This window comes from Aquarana catesbeiana, linkage group LG03 (genome assembly GCF_042186555.1).
Source record: "Aquarana catesbeiana isolate 2022-GZ linkage group LG03, ASM4218655v1, whole genome shotgun sequence".
Classification (NCBI taxonomy): Eukaryota; Metazoa; Chordata; class Amphibia; order Anura; family Ranidae; genus Aquarana; species Aquarana catesbeiana.
The window spans coordinates 56,083,635-56,101,379 of NC_133326.1; the positions used below are offsets into that span (position 1 = coordinate 56,083,635).

At 41.9% G+C, this 17,745-nt stretch overlaps 1 protein-coding gene across 1 annotated transcript in view; it reads left to right on the forward strand.

The window, feature by feature from the left end:
* The window catches only part of IL16 (interleukin 16), a 226,459-nt gene extending 213,075 nt beyond the window's left edge, over nucleotides 1–13,384 (forward strand). The window contains exon 20 of the mRNA XM_073618563.1: nucleotides 2,460–13,384. Coding sequence (XP_073474664.1) covers nucleotides 2,460–2,635 — 176 coding nt within the window. The 3' untranslated portion in view covers nucleotides 2,636–13,384. The remainder of the gene's footprint in view (nucleotides 1–2,459) is intronic.
* Nucleotides 13,385–17,745: the final 4,361 nt, after the last annotated feature.

The window sequence follows — 17,745 nt, forward strand, 5'->3', positions numbered from 1 at the left end:
AACTTTTGCTAGAGAGTCAGCTGTGTGTGTCTGTTCAAAGGGGACATCGCTGGTTTGCTGAATAGCTTAATCTACCTAGTTCTGTGTAAAGGAACTATGTTCTTAGTGCTTTAAAGAAAAAAAATTGGCTATTATCTGCTCCACAGTTATCTGTCCACAGTTTGCTATATATGGAAGGACTTTTGCTTCACCTGTATATTTAACTGGTTCCACTACAAAGCCAAGTCCACAGTTTGCTACATGCAAGGACTTCTGCTTCACCTTTTCAGAAAGGAGTTTATTGTCCTTAATCTGTACAAAGTCCAAGGGGGCTGCTCCAATCCTGCACTATTGGTGTAGGTGTCTAAACTTTCGCAATCTGTACATAGTTTCTGTTTTTGGAGAATCCCACTCAATTCCCTCAACCCTTTCTTTTCCTAAGATAAAAACAAAATAAAATAAACTAGACTGGTTATTGAGGAAAAATGTGGCCGAGATCTTGTGCCTGGCTGCGGGACAATCCACTGGGAAAGAACCTGGGCAAAATTCCAGTGGCTCCTTTAGGAGTAAGTGTTATATACAAATCACACAGCGCCAGGCTTCAGTTAGTAAATGGTCAGGAAGAGAGGGGGGCAGAGACACAAGCACCGAGCTGGAGACGATGAAATCTGCAGTGCTTACATCCAAGTTTCCCAGAAGTACCCATAGTATGGTTATTGTGCCCAGAATTAGGCTCTGACATGGTATGACTCTTCATAATGCCTCCTCCGAAAGTGGAAACTAGTGATCCAGCACTGCAATCCAAGCCTTATGCCCAATTGTTTCTCTTGTAATGACCTAATCAAGCCACTGCTGTCTTCTGCAGCCTTCGAAGACCTTGCCGAAGGGCACCCAAAGAGAAGTTTCCAAGTCACCCAGGCAGTGACTTGGGCATCAAAAAGTTACATGACTGCTAGCATTAATCATTGTATTCTGCCAGCCAGGAAGGCAACCCGCTGGCAGATTACAATAGCACTGCTGGAGGCATTCCCCCACCAACACTGAATGTGCTGATGGAGGAATTGAGTGATTTTCTTTCCTTCCCCCATGGTGGAAGGAAAGAAAAATCGAGTAATCTATGGGCTGCTTAAAGCACAAGAACAGCCATTAAGAACCACTGGAGCTTTTATCACCAATCAACTCCCGTTAAGTTAGCATTAAAAACTAAGTAATCAAATATTCCAAAGCAGGGGTCTCCAAACTGTCTGAACAAAGGGCCAATTTACTGTCCTTCTGACTTTGAGGGGGCTGGACTGTGGCCAGTGTGGGTAGAAAATGCCCTGCCATCAATGGGTGTAAAGAATGCCCCATCATTGGTATTAGTGGAAAGAATATTGCCCCATTGTTGGTATTAGGGGAAGAAATAGTGCCCCTTCATTGGTGTCAGTGGGAGGAATAGTGCCGCATTGTTGATATCAGGGCAAGGAATAGTGCCCCATCATTGGTGTCAGTGAGAAGAATAGTGGGGTTAGTGATAGGAATAGTGCCCTATTGTTGGTATCAGTGACAGGAATTATGCCCAATTGCTAGTGTAGAAGGAATAGTGCCTTGTATCAGTGGGAGGATTAGTGACCCAAGGGACTGATAAAGGCAGGCAGAGGATCACATCTGGCCCCCGGGCCGCAGTTTGGAGACGTTTTGTGCAATAAAATAACTCTGGCACTATAAAAGAAGATTTATTTCTCTAGGTCTCTATAGCTAAGCAAAAATTCCTTTCAAATGAGATGGCATTTCAAACATATGCAGTTATGTTCTTAGATAATAAATGATAGCTAAGCCATTCACACTAATACTTCTGGAGGTAAATCTTTATTGAAATATTCAAATATGGCTGCAGGCAGGACTAGAGCATGCTGAAGCATGGCACCCACAAAGATACATTAAAACTTTACTTTCTGGAAGAACTATCACATTACTTTGTCTATCACTCCTTTACAGAATTGTATTTATTACAACAGTATAGGTGCTCAGGAAGTAAAGTCAGTTTGCTGTAATTTGTTTTCAATAATGCCATATGGCAGTTTAATAGTGGCCACACACGCTTAAATTTTTGATCGATGTGTGATTTGATCAAAACAATAAAATCTGCAAACAATCAAGTAGCTATGAATTCCAATCAATTAGCTATAACTCTCAAATGTTAATCTAATAAGATCAAACTGAGTTGATCATATCAGAATATTATTGATTGTTTTGCATCAGCTGGCAACACAAATATACTTTGTTCATGAATATGTTCATATTTCGATCAATAGGATCAATTATATTAGAAAACAGAATTATTAGACAAGTTCAAAGTTTGTGTTTACTTTTTACTATTGTATGTCAGTTTTGTAGAGTAGCATTTTTCCTCATCCAATGCCATCAGTAATACACATAGTTGAATCTGTTACGTGAACTTTGACATTTACAGCAGAACTAACTTGATATTTGTATTGTAGGTGTGTCAGACAAGAATGATGCCGTTCAGCCTGGAGATGAATTGCTGCAGTTGGGAAATATTTCTTTGCAAGGTCTCACTCGTTTTGAGGCGTGGACTGCCATTAAAACATTACCCAGTGGGCCAGTTCAGGCTGTTATTAAAAGGAGCAGCAATGCTGGCTTAGTCAATCAATAGGAATCCTGTCATGGAGGATGATGAAGCTTCTGCTTAACATACCATATTTAATTGGCATCTTAGCATTTTGTTGTTGTGGTAGTGCAGAATTTTAACAAACATGACCCAAAGATGACTGGGGCCAGTCAAACCAACAATGATATTTTGGTTGTATATGGAGCCTGGTGGGTTGAAAAAAAAGCCATTGGTTTCTTATATGTCTCAGGTTCACCCAACAGCAAGATCATCCTGCCATAATTTCTGACTCTGTTCCTATCCATCTAGGTGTTCTTTTAGCAGACTCACATTCAGTGACCAAAGATGCTTTCCCTTAGCACCCCTGAGAAGGCACATCATTTTTAACAAGAAAGAGAAGGCACATAATTAGCTGTCCTCCATTAGCTGAGATCTTCACAGGGTGGCTGCTTGGTGCCACATAATCTCTTCCTAAAAATCTTCGCTGTCTTGTCCTGCTCCTTCTGAACATGCAGGTGCCACAAACTTTATTTGTTCCAAAGAAGAGTTACTACTTCTCTTGTCCCAGAAGAATACAAATCCAAGTAAGTATGTACCATGTCAGGGGTGCTGGGGGAGGGCATCTGAGGCCACCAAGTATAAGTCTACTAAAAGTGGACTTTTACTTTGAATCGAAAATCAAACTACTGTAGCTAGTATTACATATTGAAACTGTGGTACCATAGAAAAGTCTTTATAGGGTTCTGTGACCAAACACTGTAAAATGTCACCCTACCACAAAGAGCTTTGCAATGCTTAGACCAGCCATTCTCACCACTGTTTCATGGAAGGTTCCCTACAGGGGCTACTAGAGGTTCTTTGGGCTGTGGCTGATTGACCTCCCATTTGATTGTGCCCACATAGTTCCGGAGCTAAAATGCCACTTGTCAGAGCTAGCTGCTCAACAACCATGATCTTTTTAGCTGTTTGTAAGAGTGGCACACTGCCACTGACTGCAAAAAAAGGGCATTTTTTCCACCTCTACCAATGTAATGGACATTATTCCTACTGACCCCCACTGTTTCAGCAGGGGTTCCCTGAGACCTGAGAATTATTTTAATGTTTCTTCTGGGGTAAAAAGTTTGAGAAAGACTGGCTTAGACAGTCATCATCTTTCATTATGTCTGTCATCTTATTTTAGCGTGGTAAGCCTAAAATGGTCAAAATGGTAAGATCAGACAACATGTTTGGACTCTTTAAATAGTAAACCTTTTTTTCTAACTTCAATACTAATTTTACACACCCCACATTTAGATTTCATAATGAACCAGTCCTAAAAACACTGTGGGGTGAACAGTGGTGCTACAATCTAGCAGTAACCCATTTGACCAGAAAACTCACTAGTGGAAGATGCCTTTGTCAATTGGTAGCTGCCTTAGGCCTCTGAAGCAGACACTGGCTTGTGGCCCATATACTGATTGGGGCTCACCTTAATTACAGTAAATAAGAGATAACTAACTGAACTAACAAACCTAATAGATGCTCCTATCAATCAGATAAGATACGTCTCTGATCCTTTCAATGCAAAAAAAATAAGCCCCATGGTTAATCCAACCTAGCTCCACTCAATTTAACCTTATTTACTGTATATGGATCACACCCAGTTTGGATATTTCCCCATGATATACTGTAGGTACTAGAGCTGCACGATTCTGGCCAAAATGAGAATCACAATTTTTTTGCTTAGAATAAAAAGATCACGATTCTCTTGACGTAAAATCTTTCACATTATACAAAAAAAGGGGCTAACTTTACTGGTTAGATTTTTTTTTTAAATTTATTAAAGTAATTTTTTCTCCAAAAAATTGCATTTGAAAGACCACTGTGCAAATACAGTGTGACATAAAATATTGCAACAACCACCATTTTATTCTCTAGGGTGTCTACTAAAAAATATATATATGTTTGGGGGTTCTAAGTAATTTTCTAGCAAAAAAAATGATTTTAACTTAAAACAAATGTTAGAAAAAGATTTTTTGTTTAAGTGGTTAAACTTTTTTCACTTACACAGGAAGTCTATTCCATTGACAAATTGTCACAATGTTTATACTTAAGTTCAACTGATAAAAAATGTTTTGATTCTTGGCAGACTGCCCATTTTTTCTCTTCCTTTCTTTTGATGCTGTGGCTTCAGAAGAGCAGAGAGAATTCTTTGCATAGAAAGAATTGTGAAACACTTTAGTCAAGATCGCGATAACGATTCTTGACGATTAATCACGATAACAATTCTTGACGATTAATTGTGCAGCTCTAGTAGGTACTATAAACTAAGGGTTCTTGGGATCTAAAATCATAGTCACATTTACTTGGTTGAGCAAAGTTTGCTTATATTTTATTCAACATTTCAGCTAAAAAATGATAAATCAACAAAAATTAAAGCAGCGAATGAATGTATCAGAATTTATTAGCAACTGTCACATTTCATTGAATTGTATAAAGTTGAGTGTATAAAATAGTAACTTAAAGTATAACTAAAAGGAAAAAACTTTTACTTTTTAGTTTTAGATAGAGTGGAAGGGGATTAGAACACCCACTAGGTTTTTATTGCTGTCTGTGTATCCGTTAGACCCCTTTCACTCTGGGGCCCATGCGGTCACTTTTGCGCCACTTTTCGGCCGCTAGCGGGGCGTTTTTAAGTCCAAAAAAAGGGATAAAAACTCCTGTGTTGTGGCGTTTCAGCAATGGGCAGGGGCGTTTTTGGAAGTGCTGTATACAGTGCTCCCAAACCGCCCCAAAGATGCTGCTTGCAGGACTTTTTCCAACGTCCCACAAGCGCACTGCCCGGGTGTGAAAGCACCCATTGCTATGAATGGGAGGCAATTTTCAGGCGTTTTACAGACGCTATTTCTAGAGCTAAAAGGCCTGAAAACTGCCTCAACGTAAAAGGGGTCCTAGGGAGGTTCACCCTCTCTATTTGTCCTGTTTACTGTTATCATTGAAAGTGAAACTAAAAGAAAATCCCAAACTTTAGGTTGTCCCCAAAATTCTTAGAGGGGAAACTTTCAATTGGGACACAAGTTCTGGTGACTTGGGGGCCCCAAGTTATTCCCTTAATTTACAGGGATTTTCTGTCACAGAATTGAAGGTAAATCTTCCCAGTGGGACACAGCTGGAAAACAAAATCTGACAGGGGTTTATAACCCTCTCTTACGCTATCCAAAATTTAAAAGTTCTACTTTAAGAGTGCCAAAAATATTGGAATGAATATGTTTTTATATGAATTATCTTTATATGGCTGCAGATGGTGCCATTGAATGTTCCGCTGGAAACCAAGTTAGGCACATTTGTGCTTTGTGTACAATTACATAAAGGGATATAGTTTTTCTGTCTTGAAGCCAGTAGGTATAATATGTGTTATAGATGGGATGCAATAGAATGTCTGTAATAAACACAATCAGAAAAAGCTCTAGCTGTGTAATGAAGGATAGATGTGTACTAAATGTAGGACAACAACAAATCTGTTTTAAGCTAAATAAAAATTGATAGTGTTTTATAGGCTAATCAAAACTTACTGGCTTCAATAATGCACATCATTACCATTTGCTCCGTCTTTTTAAAGCGGACCTCCAGTCTTTTTTTTTTTCTTTAAAAGCACCCCACTGATAGTTGCAGCTTATGTCATGTAAATTGGAATACGCTGCATACTGTATGTAATCGTTGTATTCCTTGTAAATCCAATGTTATTCACTGTCCCCTCTCGATCCTGTAAACTTCTGTCTTGAGTGTGGGCATCTGAAGCCCGGTCGAACTTTCTTCCGGGATACGGTACCCAGCATGCACCTCTGATTTTGCGCCTGCGCAGTGTGAAGAAAGTGAGGCGCACTGGACGCCGAGGGTTTGCCTATTGGTTCCTGGAATTGATGACACATATATTTCAGGGGCCAAGGGGCAGGAGGATGTAACGTACTGCACCGCAGCAAGGTAATACAAAAGTGCATTGCTTCAGGAAGCCTAAATAAAACTTTGGAGAAAAAAAAATTCCCAAACATTGAGGGCATTGCGGTAAGCAATGCCTGGGGCCAAAGTGAAAAAATAGGGCAGGACTCTGCTTTAAAAAATGATATTTAGAGAAGGCATTTTAAGTGCTTGTGTCTATTGGCAAATCTCAGATTGCTCCAAGGTACATTCTGTTTATGTTTAATATCAGTTTGAGGCACTCTGAGATCATTACAGTTCATTGGTAGGTGCATGTGATCTGCATTTAACTTTCTTCTGAGCTGCATCAACCTGCTTTTAAAAGTGGAACTAAACTCTCAATCACCTTAAATTAATTTAATCCTTATGCTGCTAGCCTTAGTAAAGAAATAGGAAGGTATATTATTTTTACTTGTTTTAAACTTGTTTAAACATTCCTTCAGTTGCTTCCTGGTTTCTGGCCTAGGCCAAAATTATGTCATACATCCCAGGAAACTTCATGGGCATTTTTTCTTTTACCTGGAGAAGGTGGGGAGGGGCTTTCTCATGTAAGCACACCCTCCTGTCTGCATGCCTGAGCTAAAGAAACAAAGCAAATGCTATATGAATCATCTGCCCTTACCCAAGATGGTTGCAGCTAGAAATGCTGATGTTTTTCAAAGTAATTACTCAAAAACATAAAGCATGGATATATGAATGGATGGGGGAGTTTGCTTTGAATATGGTAGAGACAAGCCATGCCCCCCACTGTGCGGCTCCCAGGACACCTATCACTCTCTACCACTGCCTAGAGCAGTGATTCTCAAACTGTGCGCCGCAAGAGATTTGCAGGTGTGCCGTGGGAGTTTTGATAAATATTTGGTGGAGCCGTCAGCAAAGACTAACAGCGCTCAGACCCATGGAGCCAGGGTGGGAGGACTTGATGGCAGTCGGCAAGTGTTGGAGTGCAGCGTGACACGCAGCGCCCCCCGGAAGAGGATCATTGGGAGAAAATGACGCAACGTGTTTCAGAGCATGTGCAGTAGCCCATAGAGAGGCCGCAATTCTCCTTTCTCAAGCTTTCCCAGCCCTGTACCAACTTCACTAGCACCAAGGAAGCACCTTCTATTTATTATGTGCTCCTCCCTCATGTGAGTGGATATCTGTTGTTTCCTTTAATAAATGTTGTGAGATACTACACTTATGGCCCGTACACATGATCCGAATATCGTACGACTTTTTTTGCTTAATAGTCGAAAGTAGAAATTGAATAGGTAACTAAAGTCATGAAAATTCTTGTAGGACAGAAAAAAAAAAAAAATGGAAGTGATGTCATGTGTTGTAATGTATTTGTATTGTATTTTCGGACAACAGCTATACTGACTAAACGAAAATCGTACGATCTGGTATCGTACAAGGAAAAGTTTCGTGCTTGTCGATCGAATGATATCGGATGAACTGTCTTGATCGGCTCTAAAGTAGTGTACACATGATCCGAAAATCGTACGATTCTTCCTCGGACAACAGTTTTCGTACGATATTTGGATCGTGTGTGTATGGGCCATTAGGCTTAGAGGCACCCGTCACCTTTTCTCTTTTGTCTACACTACAGTGTTAACTTAAGAGTCGGCTTCAACACTTGGAACGGCAGCCCAGGTGGATTCTCTCTTTTTGGACTGAAATCCAATCGAAAAAGAGAGAGAGACTTAAAATCGAAGGCGAAATGCATGCTTGTTTATCGACTTTAGAGCCTCGTTTCAATCTGATTTGATCTCGAAAGCAGGCACATCCTTCACATTAAATGTAAAATGAAATATATATGTAAAAATAAATAAGATCTTCACCACAAAAATTGATAAATCTTTTCAGGTGTGCCATGAAAATTTTTAATTCTTTTTTGGTGCGCGAGACAAAAAAGTTGGAGAAACACTGGCCTAGAGCATAGACAAAATCCCTTCCCGGCCAGCACTGACAGCGGTGGGCACAGGACTTCATTCCCATACAGCCTGAGCGGTTCACACGCATATCTTGGTTTGCTTTGAATATATTTAAAATTAATGAAATAGTGTTTTCAGATTGTGGTGCTCAGAAACAGTTTAGCTCAGCTTCAAGTTCTCATTGATTTGTATGGGTAGAGAAGTAGTTTTGGCACAAACAAGTCTGTGTGCCAGACCCTAATGGGAAAACGTCACCAATTTTCTGAGCCATTAAATATTTTAGATAAACATTACATTCCTGGTAACAATATCTTAGCTGGCCAACAGGTTCAGACCATTAAAATTACTTAAAATGTATTTCCACGTTGCTGCCTAATAAGGATAACACCTACTTTATATTTGTTACATTATAGCATAATAAAAAATAAAAAATATATATTGCTGCCTATAACTGTAGATACGCTTTTCTTATAACACCAGCATTTAAAAATCTTACTTAATCAGTTCAGGTATGCCCCATAGCAGTTTTACTGCTACAGGGAGGCACCTGTGCACCGGATCGCGTATATACTGTATATGTGAACCGGCTCTTCTAGGTAGGGCGTGTGCATGCGTGCCACCGGTGGCTCACTCCCGCTGTGATCGCACACAGCGGAAGCCCAGTGGTGGGTACCTCGACTCGATGTCTGTCTGCACCCGTCGACCATTTGGTATACAGGCAGAACGGCAGTCTGCCCATGTAAAGAAGGCAGATTGCCATTCTGTCAGTAAGGACGGCATGGATCCTGTGTTCCTGCAAAGTAGAGACAAGGATCCATATCTTCCCCTAGTTAAAGCACCTCACGCTGTACAAAAACACTGGCTAGGCACACAGTTAACCCTTTGATCACCCCGATGTTATCCCCTTCCCAGCCAATGTCATTAGTACAGTGATAGTGTATATTTTTAGCACTGATCACTGTATTAGTGTCACTAGTCCCCCAAAAGTGTCACTTAGTGTCCAAATTGTCCACCGCAATATCGCAGTCCCACTATAAGTTGCCTGTAAAGCGCCTGAAAACTGCCTCCCATTCATTGAAATGGGTGCTTTCATACTGGGGCGGTGCGTTTGCGGGACATTAGAAAAAGTCCTGCAAGCAGCATCTTTGGGGCGGTTTGGGAGCACTGTGTACATCGCTTCCAAAAGATCGCGACCATTACTAATAAAAGATGCAGCGCATCCAGAAAGTATTCACGACGCTTCACTTTTTCCACCTTTTAGTATACTTTTGCAAATTTACTTATTGCAAAAAAACTTATTGCAAAATTGATTAAATTCATTATTTTCCTCAAAATTCTACAAACAATACCCCATAATGACAACGTGAAAAAAGTTTGTTTGAAATCTTTGCAAATTTATTACAAAAAAAAAAAAATCACATGTACATAAAACTTTGCTCAATACTTTGTTGAAGCACCTTTGGCACCAATTGCAGCCTCAAGTCTTTATGAGTATGATGCTACAAGCTTGGCACACCTATTTATGGGCAGTTTCTCCCATTCTTCTTTGCAGGACCTGTGTCTCCCGACATTCGGCACATGTGTACGGGGGCTTTACCCTTTAAATTGGGAAGAGACTCGCACTGAATTTGTAAAACGTTTGCAGTCATCCGTGACTCTTTCTCCTAGGAAGCATCTAAAAAGAAAATATACTTTTTTTTTTAAATGTAGGCAATTGGAGAGGAGCACCCTATGTCCAAAAAAGTCTCACTTGATGATGCGTACAGTTTATTGAAAACAATAAGGTTCCACTCCAGAAGGTCTTATAGCTCCATCGCCAGCCATGGGTGCTGTGTTTATACTGTATGACTACAAGGGGCTCATCCTTACCCTTGGAATGCAAATCAAAAATCCTTTTTTTTCTCTTCTTCAATAAACTTTCCAATGTAGTCCAATACAAACAGAGGTGAATTCGGCAGTGATATGGCTTCTTTTACTTGTGATTGGGTACATATTTTAAAGTCAGCATGATTCATTTTTATGTGCCTGTTGATAATACAGACTGATGTAAGACAGAGGTCTTTAAACACTCCTATGAGGGTCTAAGCATCAGTGTATTTTTTTGTGTTGGAGCACTTTATCTTTTGCTATTACAAAGGGAACAAAAAAAAATGTGGTTCTTGGTAAAACTCACCACGGTGCACGCAATTGGATCTAATAATCTGAGGACCTCAAATATTGATTAAAAATGCCTGATTTTTTTTTTTACTCAGTCTTACATCCCTGATATAGGATACATGCCACCAAATTGTCTCGTAGCAAGGGCTTGTGTTGACGGGTTCACTTTAAATAGGTTTTCCAATCTCTACAGCCTCGTACACTCGATCCGATTGTTGGCAGGGGATTGTGTGATGACAGACTGTTGGCCTAAAATCCGACCTTTAGTACTCTCCTTCAGACAATTTCTAACTTTCGGCCAACAAATGTTGAATGGCAGGCTAGTAAATTTTTGGCGGACAATGGTCTGTTGTCAGAATTTCGTATCGTCTGTACACAAGTCCGTCACACAAAAGTCCAAAGTACAAACGCGCATGCTCGGAATCAATGCTCACCAAACATGACATTAGCAGAAGGTGCCCACAGGGTGGTGCTCAGGACTTGAAATTCCACATAGTACGTCACTAAGTTCATGTTTGTTGGCCAACAATTGTGTGCTGTTAGTATGCAAGACAAGATCCAAGCACACACCCTTTTGACAAAAGTCTGACGCTCTATTGGCCAACAATCTGATCATGTGTACCAGGCTTTAAACTCTATGCCAAAACCCACTTAGCACGGGGCAAATGCATGTCAGAATGAGGTCAACTACAGGTCAAAGGAACTTGAAGTTGAATTATGGATGACCTCATAAATGTCTCAAAATGGTGTAAAACCAGTTTTTCTCAACCTTTTTACCTCTGAAGAACCCTTGAATAATTTTTAGGGTTCTTGGGGGATCCCTGGTAAAAAAAAAAAGATACCCACAGCTCTTGATACATTTGAATGATCAATAAGTTGAAGAAAGTTTTAAATAGAATAAGTAAAGTGGCGTATCTAGAATATTTGCCACCTAGTGTGGGTAATTTTGTTATTAACTCCTTACAAAATTATTTTCAGTAGTATACTTGAAAAAAATACCTACAGAAAGGGAAGCAGACAGTAGATGTTGTGGTATCCTCCAATAGTGGTCAGTGTAGAAATGAGTCCTTACATTTGTGATTAGTGGAAAATTGCCTCCTTGCATTGTTGGCCAGTATAGGTGAAAGATCAATCCACCATTGCTCACTGCTCAAGGAACCTCTAGCAACCTTGGGAGGAAACCTAAGGTACCATGGAAATCTGGTTGAGAAACACTGTCAAACTGATGCTATTGTCACAAGCCCAGTGACACAGGCCACGATGTTCATGTGTGATGTCATTGGTAGATGTCAGCTTCTCCGGGTTCAGCTGTCTGACCTACCAATGATGTGCCAATTGACCAGTCCCCCTCCTCCTTTACTGAATGGAGAGATAATACCTCTGGGATATGTGACTATATACACAAAATACTTAAAGCGGATCCTTAGCCTCAACCCCTCAACTTTTTTTTTAACTCCTGCTTACCATGGGTTGTCTTCTCCACGAATCAGATACTCGCCCACCCAGCCGATCTAGTCTTGTCCTGCTGAGATCCATGTCTGTTTTGCTTCTGCTCAGTCCTGAGCCACTATGTTCATGTGTGATGTCATTGGTAGGCATCAGTTTTTCTGGGTTCAGCTGGCTGGCTTACTGATGACGTGCCGATTGACCAGCCCCTTCCTCCTTTACTGAATGGAGAGAGAACACCTCCTGAAATATGTGACGTGCATATCCCAGGAGGCAAAGGGTGCACAGTGCACTCCATTTGTTTAGGCGAATGACTTGCACAGGGGGGCGGCCCAAACACATTTCCACTCTTTAGGGATAGGGGGAGAGGAGGGAAGAGTGACTTTAAAGGGAGCATGAAGGCATAGAAATTTTCACTGCTTCCTTGCAACATAGGTGCTTTCAAGTACTAACTGCATGGAGTTTCTATGCTTGAGTATGAATGGGTTTAGGCTAAAATATAACGGCAGTTGACCATGCTTAGATAATACTAATTATATTTTTGCCATGGTGCTATTGGTATCACCGGTAAGGGACATAAAGTTATTATTGTTCTATGGTAGTATTGGGGCATTTTCGTCTAAGCAGGTTTAGAAGCAGGGTGAGCGTATTGTGTGCCAGTATGACATGATCACACTTTTTGAAGTATTCACACGTATTCATTTAGAAGATGAAAACTTTAAGCATATGTTAAATGTTGAATGCAGAATCAAAATCGTAGCTGTAACATAAAACAAGTGTACTTTAGAGTAGCTATACACAATTTGTTTTCACATAAATGCTCTTCCCACCATGTGCATTTAACTTACAAAAGGAGTTGAATTACATTGGATCCAGGTTTTGCACTGATTCAAAACAATCATGAAGTGACTTGTCACTCTGGCTTTCTCGTTGAGAGATCAGCTTGTGTATGGCAATCCATAGGCCACTATGCAGGCAATACAGTAGGTCTTTTTATATAATTATGCATACATTACATAGAGTAGAGATTTTCCTATTGAAGCTTAAAGCTTACAATGCAATTAGCTGGACCATTTTTTAGATTGGCTCATTTATTTTATGATACATGAGCAAAGGAATGTACGAGGTCAAATTGCATTAATAATGCAAATAAAAATGCCAAATTAATAACCTCTGCAAAGGTTTACATAACAGCATCCATAAATCTATGCAATATAATGTTTCTGTAAATATGGCATTGTTCCTGTGCAAAAATGTTGAGGAATATGTAAATACATTCTGTAATTTTGTTTTGCAGATGCAAATAAAAAATTCTAACAAACTCTTGTTGTTTGGTAAATTCTAGGTAGGTTTGCTTTTTTAGCTAACATAACTCTTCTTTTTCGAATCCACTGCGACTGAGCAAGTCATCGAATTAGCATTACTGTATTATTCATATTGTTCTCACTCCTCTTATATTTCTCGCAGCTGTATTAGGTCTTGGACCAATAACATGGAAACTCAGTACGAAATACAAATAAGCATTTATTTCAATCAGGACTGTCGAAAGCGTAAAGCATATAAAGACAGACATTTTAGGCCACAATTAGAAAAGTGTTGCTCATTTATAATATAAAAGTAATTTTTATGTGGATTGTCCAGAAATAAGTCATGGACTTCTCACAGCAGCATCCTGGAGAATGTCACCAGCAAGCCATAATAGACCATAGACAAGGGGCAGCTAAAGATACAGCGCTTCACTTTTTCCACATTTTGTTATGTTACAGCCTTATTCCAAAATGGATTTAATACATTATTTTACTCAAAATTCTACAAACATTACCCCATAATGACAACGTGAAAAAAGTTTATTTGAAACATTTGCAAAATTTATTAAAAATAAAAAAAAAAAAAAAAAATCACACTGGGATGCTTTGCAGGCGCTACAGCGCTAAAAATAACGCCTGCAAAGCGCCCTGAAAGAGCCGCTGCTGTGTCTCCAATGTGAAAGCCCCGAGGGCTTTCACACTGGAGCGGTGCGCTGGCAGCACGGTAAAAAAAGTCCTGCTAGGATTGAAATCAATGGGGCAGCGCGGCTATACCGCCGGCAAAGCGCTGCTGCAGCAGCACTTTGCGGTGGTTTTAACCCTTTCTCTACCGCTAGCTGGGGATAAAACGCCCCCCCCCCCCGCTAGCGGCCGAATACCGCCCCTAAAATGACGGTAAGGCGGCACTAAAAATAGCGCCGTTTTACCGCCGACACCGCTCCTGCCCCAGTGTGAAAGGGGCCTAAGGCTCGGTTCACATAGGGGCGACTTGTCAGGCGACCTAGTCGCCTGACAAGTCGCCTCCCGTTCTGTGCTACGGAACCGTTCTAATAGGAGCGATGCAAGTCGCTCCGACTTAGAAAAAGGTTCCTGTACTACTTTGGGGGCGACTTGGGGCGACTTGCATAGACTTCTATACAGAAGTCGTTTTGCAAGTCGCCTCAGAAGTCGTTTGCAGGTCGCCTCGCTGAGGCGACCTGCAAGTCGTGCCGCCCCTGTGTGAACCGGCACTTAGTGTTCACAGCCTTTGCCATGACTCTGAAAATTGAGCTCAGGTGCATCCTATTCCCACGGATCATCCTTGAGATGTTTCTACAACTTGATTGGCATCCATCTGTGGTAAATTCAGCTGATTGGACATTATTTGGAAAGGCACACACCTGTCTATATAAGGTTCCACAGTGAGCCCTGGTTCACACATTTCAAATCGGTGTCAATTGCCGTCAATGGCACCATCCTAATCGGTGCGACACCTCATCTGCGGTGCTGCACCGATTTGGAGGAATGTATCGAGGCACAGATCTGGGCAGGCCCGCACTGGCCATAGGGCAGACCGGGCATTTCCCCGGTGGGTCGGGGGCCACTGGGCTGCATGTCTGGGTGTGACATGCAGAGCTGACCGCGGGTTCCGGACATGCAGGGCCAGCCGATGATGTTCCGCATATGCTGGGTGGTGGTGGGAGGAGCGGAACAAGTCTCCTCATTCCTACCAAGCCGATCCATGGCAACCCAGGCCGCCGCTGAACAGAAAGTCCCTGTTCGCGCAGCCGACGGGCACCTGGCAACCAGGACGCCAGGAGAGGAGGGGGGACGGAGAAGCCGAGGAAGAGGCCTTATGCACCCCCACCTTCAGTATATGCGGCCATAGCACCTTACTGGCTTTCATGTGCGAGAGGCAAGTCTCAGACCCGCCTCCTGCACATGAAAGCCGGCGAGGTGCTGTGGCCACCTATAGTGAAAGCAGTGCAGCTGCCGGCTGGTGTACACCCATCTCCGTTCCTGCCAGTGAAGGGGTGGGCTCTGATGCTCCAGGCCGGAGAGCACTGCTCTTGCTAATGGTAGCTATCATTTTTTTCCTTCTGTAACTGCAGTGTGATTAATCCTTGTGCACCTGCTGTCTCTGGGCACTCCTCTCCCTCAGCAGCCTTGTGCCAGGCTCAAGATGAAGGGGAAACAATTCTACCCAGAAAAGTTGACTGGATGAAGTATTTCACAAGCTTTGGAAGCACTAGTAAAAGTAATGCTCAAAAAGCCATTTATAAAGCAATACTCTTTTATAACTGGCTCTGTAATTATTTACAACTGGCTCTGGGAATAATGCTTTATAACTGGCTTTGCAGTACTAACAAAGCCAGTTGTAAAGTATTACTCAGAGGCAGTTATAAATCATTACAGAGCCAGTTATAAAGGAGTTTTGCTTAACCACTTCCCGCCCGGCCTATAGCAGATTGACGGCCGGGAAGTGGTTCTGTTATCCTGACTGGGCGTCATATGACACGCCGCATCTCCGATCATGATAAGAAGCCTCTCTCGGAGACTTCTTACCACCTGATCAGCTGTGACCAATCACAGCTGATCATCGCGTGAACCAGGCATTTCTCGGTTCGCGCTGACAGGGAGAGCCGATCGGAGGCTCTCCCTGTCAGGTGGGGGTCTGTGCTGATAATCAGCACATTGATTATCAGCACAGCTCCCTCAGTTGTCCCAATCACCTACCAATCAATCCCCAGCAACACACAATAATAAACTCTCCCAGTGCCCACTACAGTGCCAATCAGAGCCCACCACTAACACCTGTCAGTGATCTATCAGTACCTCATCATCAGTGCTGCCATCAGTGCCATCTGTCAGTGCCCATCACAGCCACCTGTCGGTGCCCATCAGTGCTGCATATCAGTGCCGCCTATCAGTGCCCATCAATTCTACATATCAGTGCCCATCAGTGAAGGGGAAAACAAAATTTTAGGACAGAAAGCAAGAAAAACTTGTTTTTATTTCAACAATTTTGGACTTTTTTAGTTTGTTTAGCAAAAAATAAAAACCCAGAGGTGATCAAATACCACCAAAAGAAAGCTGTATTTGTGGGAAGAAAATGATAAAAACTTAGTCTGGGTACAGTGTTGGATGACCGCGGAACTGTCATTCAAAGTGTGACAGCACTGAAAGCTCAAAATTGTCCTGGGCAGGAATGGCCAAAAGTGCCTGGTATTGAAGTGGTTAATAACTCGCTCTGTGAGTAAAAGCTCAGTGCACAAGGGCCAAATGTCAGCCAACATTCGGCCTGTGTGTATGGCAGCCGGTCCAACAAAAGCCAGCCATTCAGCCCAGCTTCTGTCGAAGACTCGTGACCGAAAAAGGTCAGCGTTCTTAGCCAATGGCTGAGAGCGTTGATCGGAGTGTTCTGGTGGGGGGCGTGTAAGCTGGGGAATTAGCGTGCCTGTATTATAGAGGGAAACACACTGCGTGGTATTGTAAATGAAGTAACTGGCACTGTAGTTATTATTCCTCTCTTCAGGCACATCAGTGGTATACAAGGCACATTTCAATTACTTGCCATAGGCTGGAGTCCATAAGCAGGTTCCACAGATGCAGCAGAGATGATTTAACAGGAAAATACACCATCTCAGATGATCTTCTATCACAAGCACAGACGCAGTGCTGATAGGCTGGTCTCCTGAGGATCCCTCTTCTGTCCCCGCAGGCTGGAACACTCTCCCTGAATAAGGCCTAGCTTTCCCTCACAGGCAGTATACCTTTCCCTCACTCATTCCACACAAATGTCTCTCAAAAAGGTGGCTGGGCTCTCTTTTATATGGAAGCAAACAGAAAATGGTGGACAAAATCTAGAGATAACTTGGTACCAATCAGAACAAGAGGCTTCTAAAAGATGGCTGCTGGAGACAATTTAGAGAACAGTTACAGCCTCAGGATTTCACAAAACAGAAGGAAAAACCAACACATTCTGAATATAATATGACATTTCTGCATGAGAAAGCAAGTATGATACAATTGTAGTCCCACTTCTCCTCTCAGCCAGCAAGACTGTCCTGTCACAGTTAACTGTATGTGAGGAGGCTACCTACAGGCGTCCCCCTGTCAGAACACAACAGCTCAGCAGGGGAGATCGCTGTACTAACATCGGACTGTTAGTACACGGCTCTGACCTGAGCTGTCAGTTTAGTGGTGTGTACAAAGCTTAACGCTTTATAACGGGCTTTTCAGTTTTTACAAAGCCAGTTATTAAGCATTACTCACAGAGCCAGTTCTAAAAGAGTTATGCTTAATAACTGGCTTTGTGAGTACTCCATTATATCTGGCTTTGTGTGTCATGCTTAGTAACTGGCTTTGTGACCACTACTTTAGAAGTTTTAAAAGG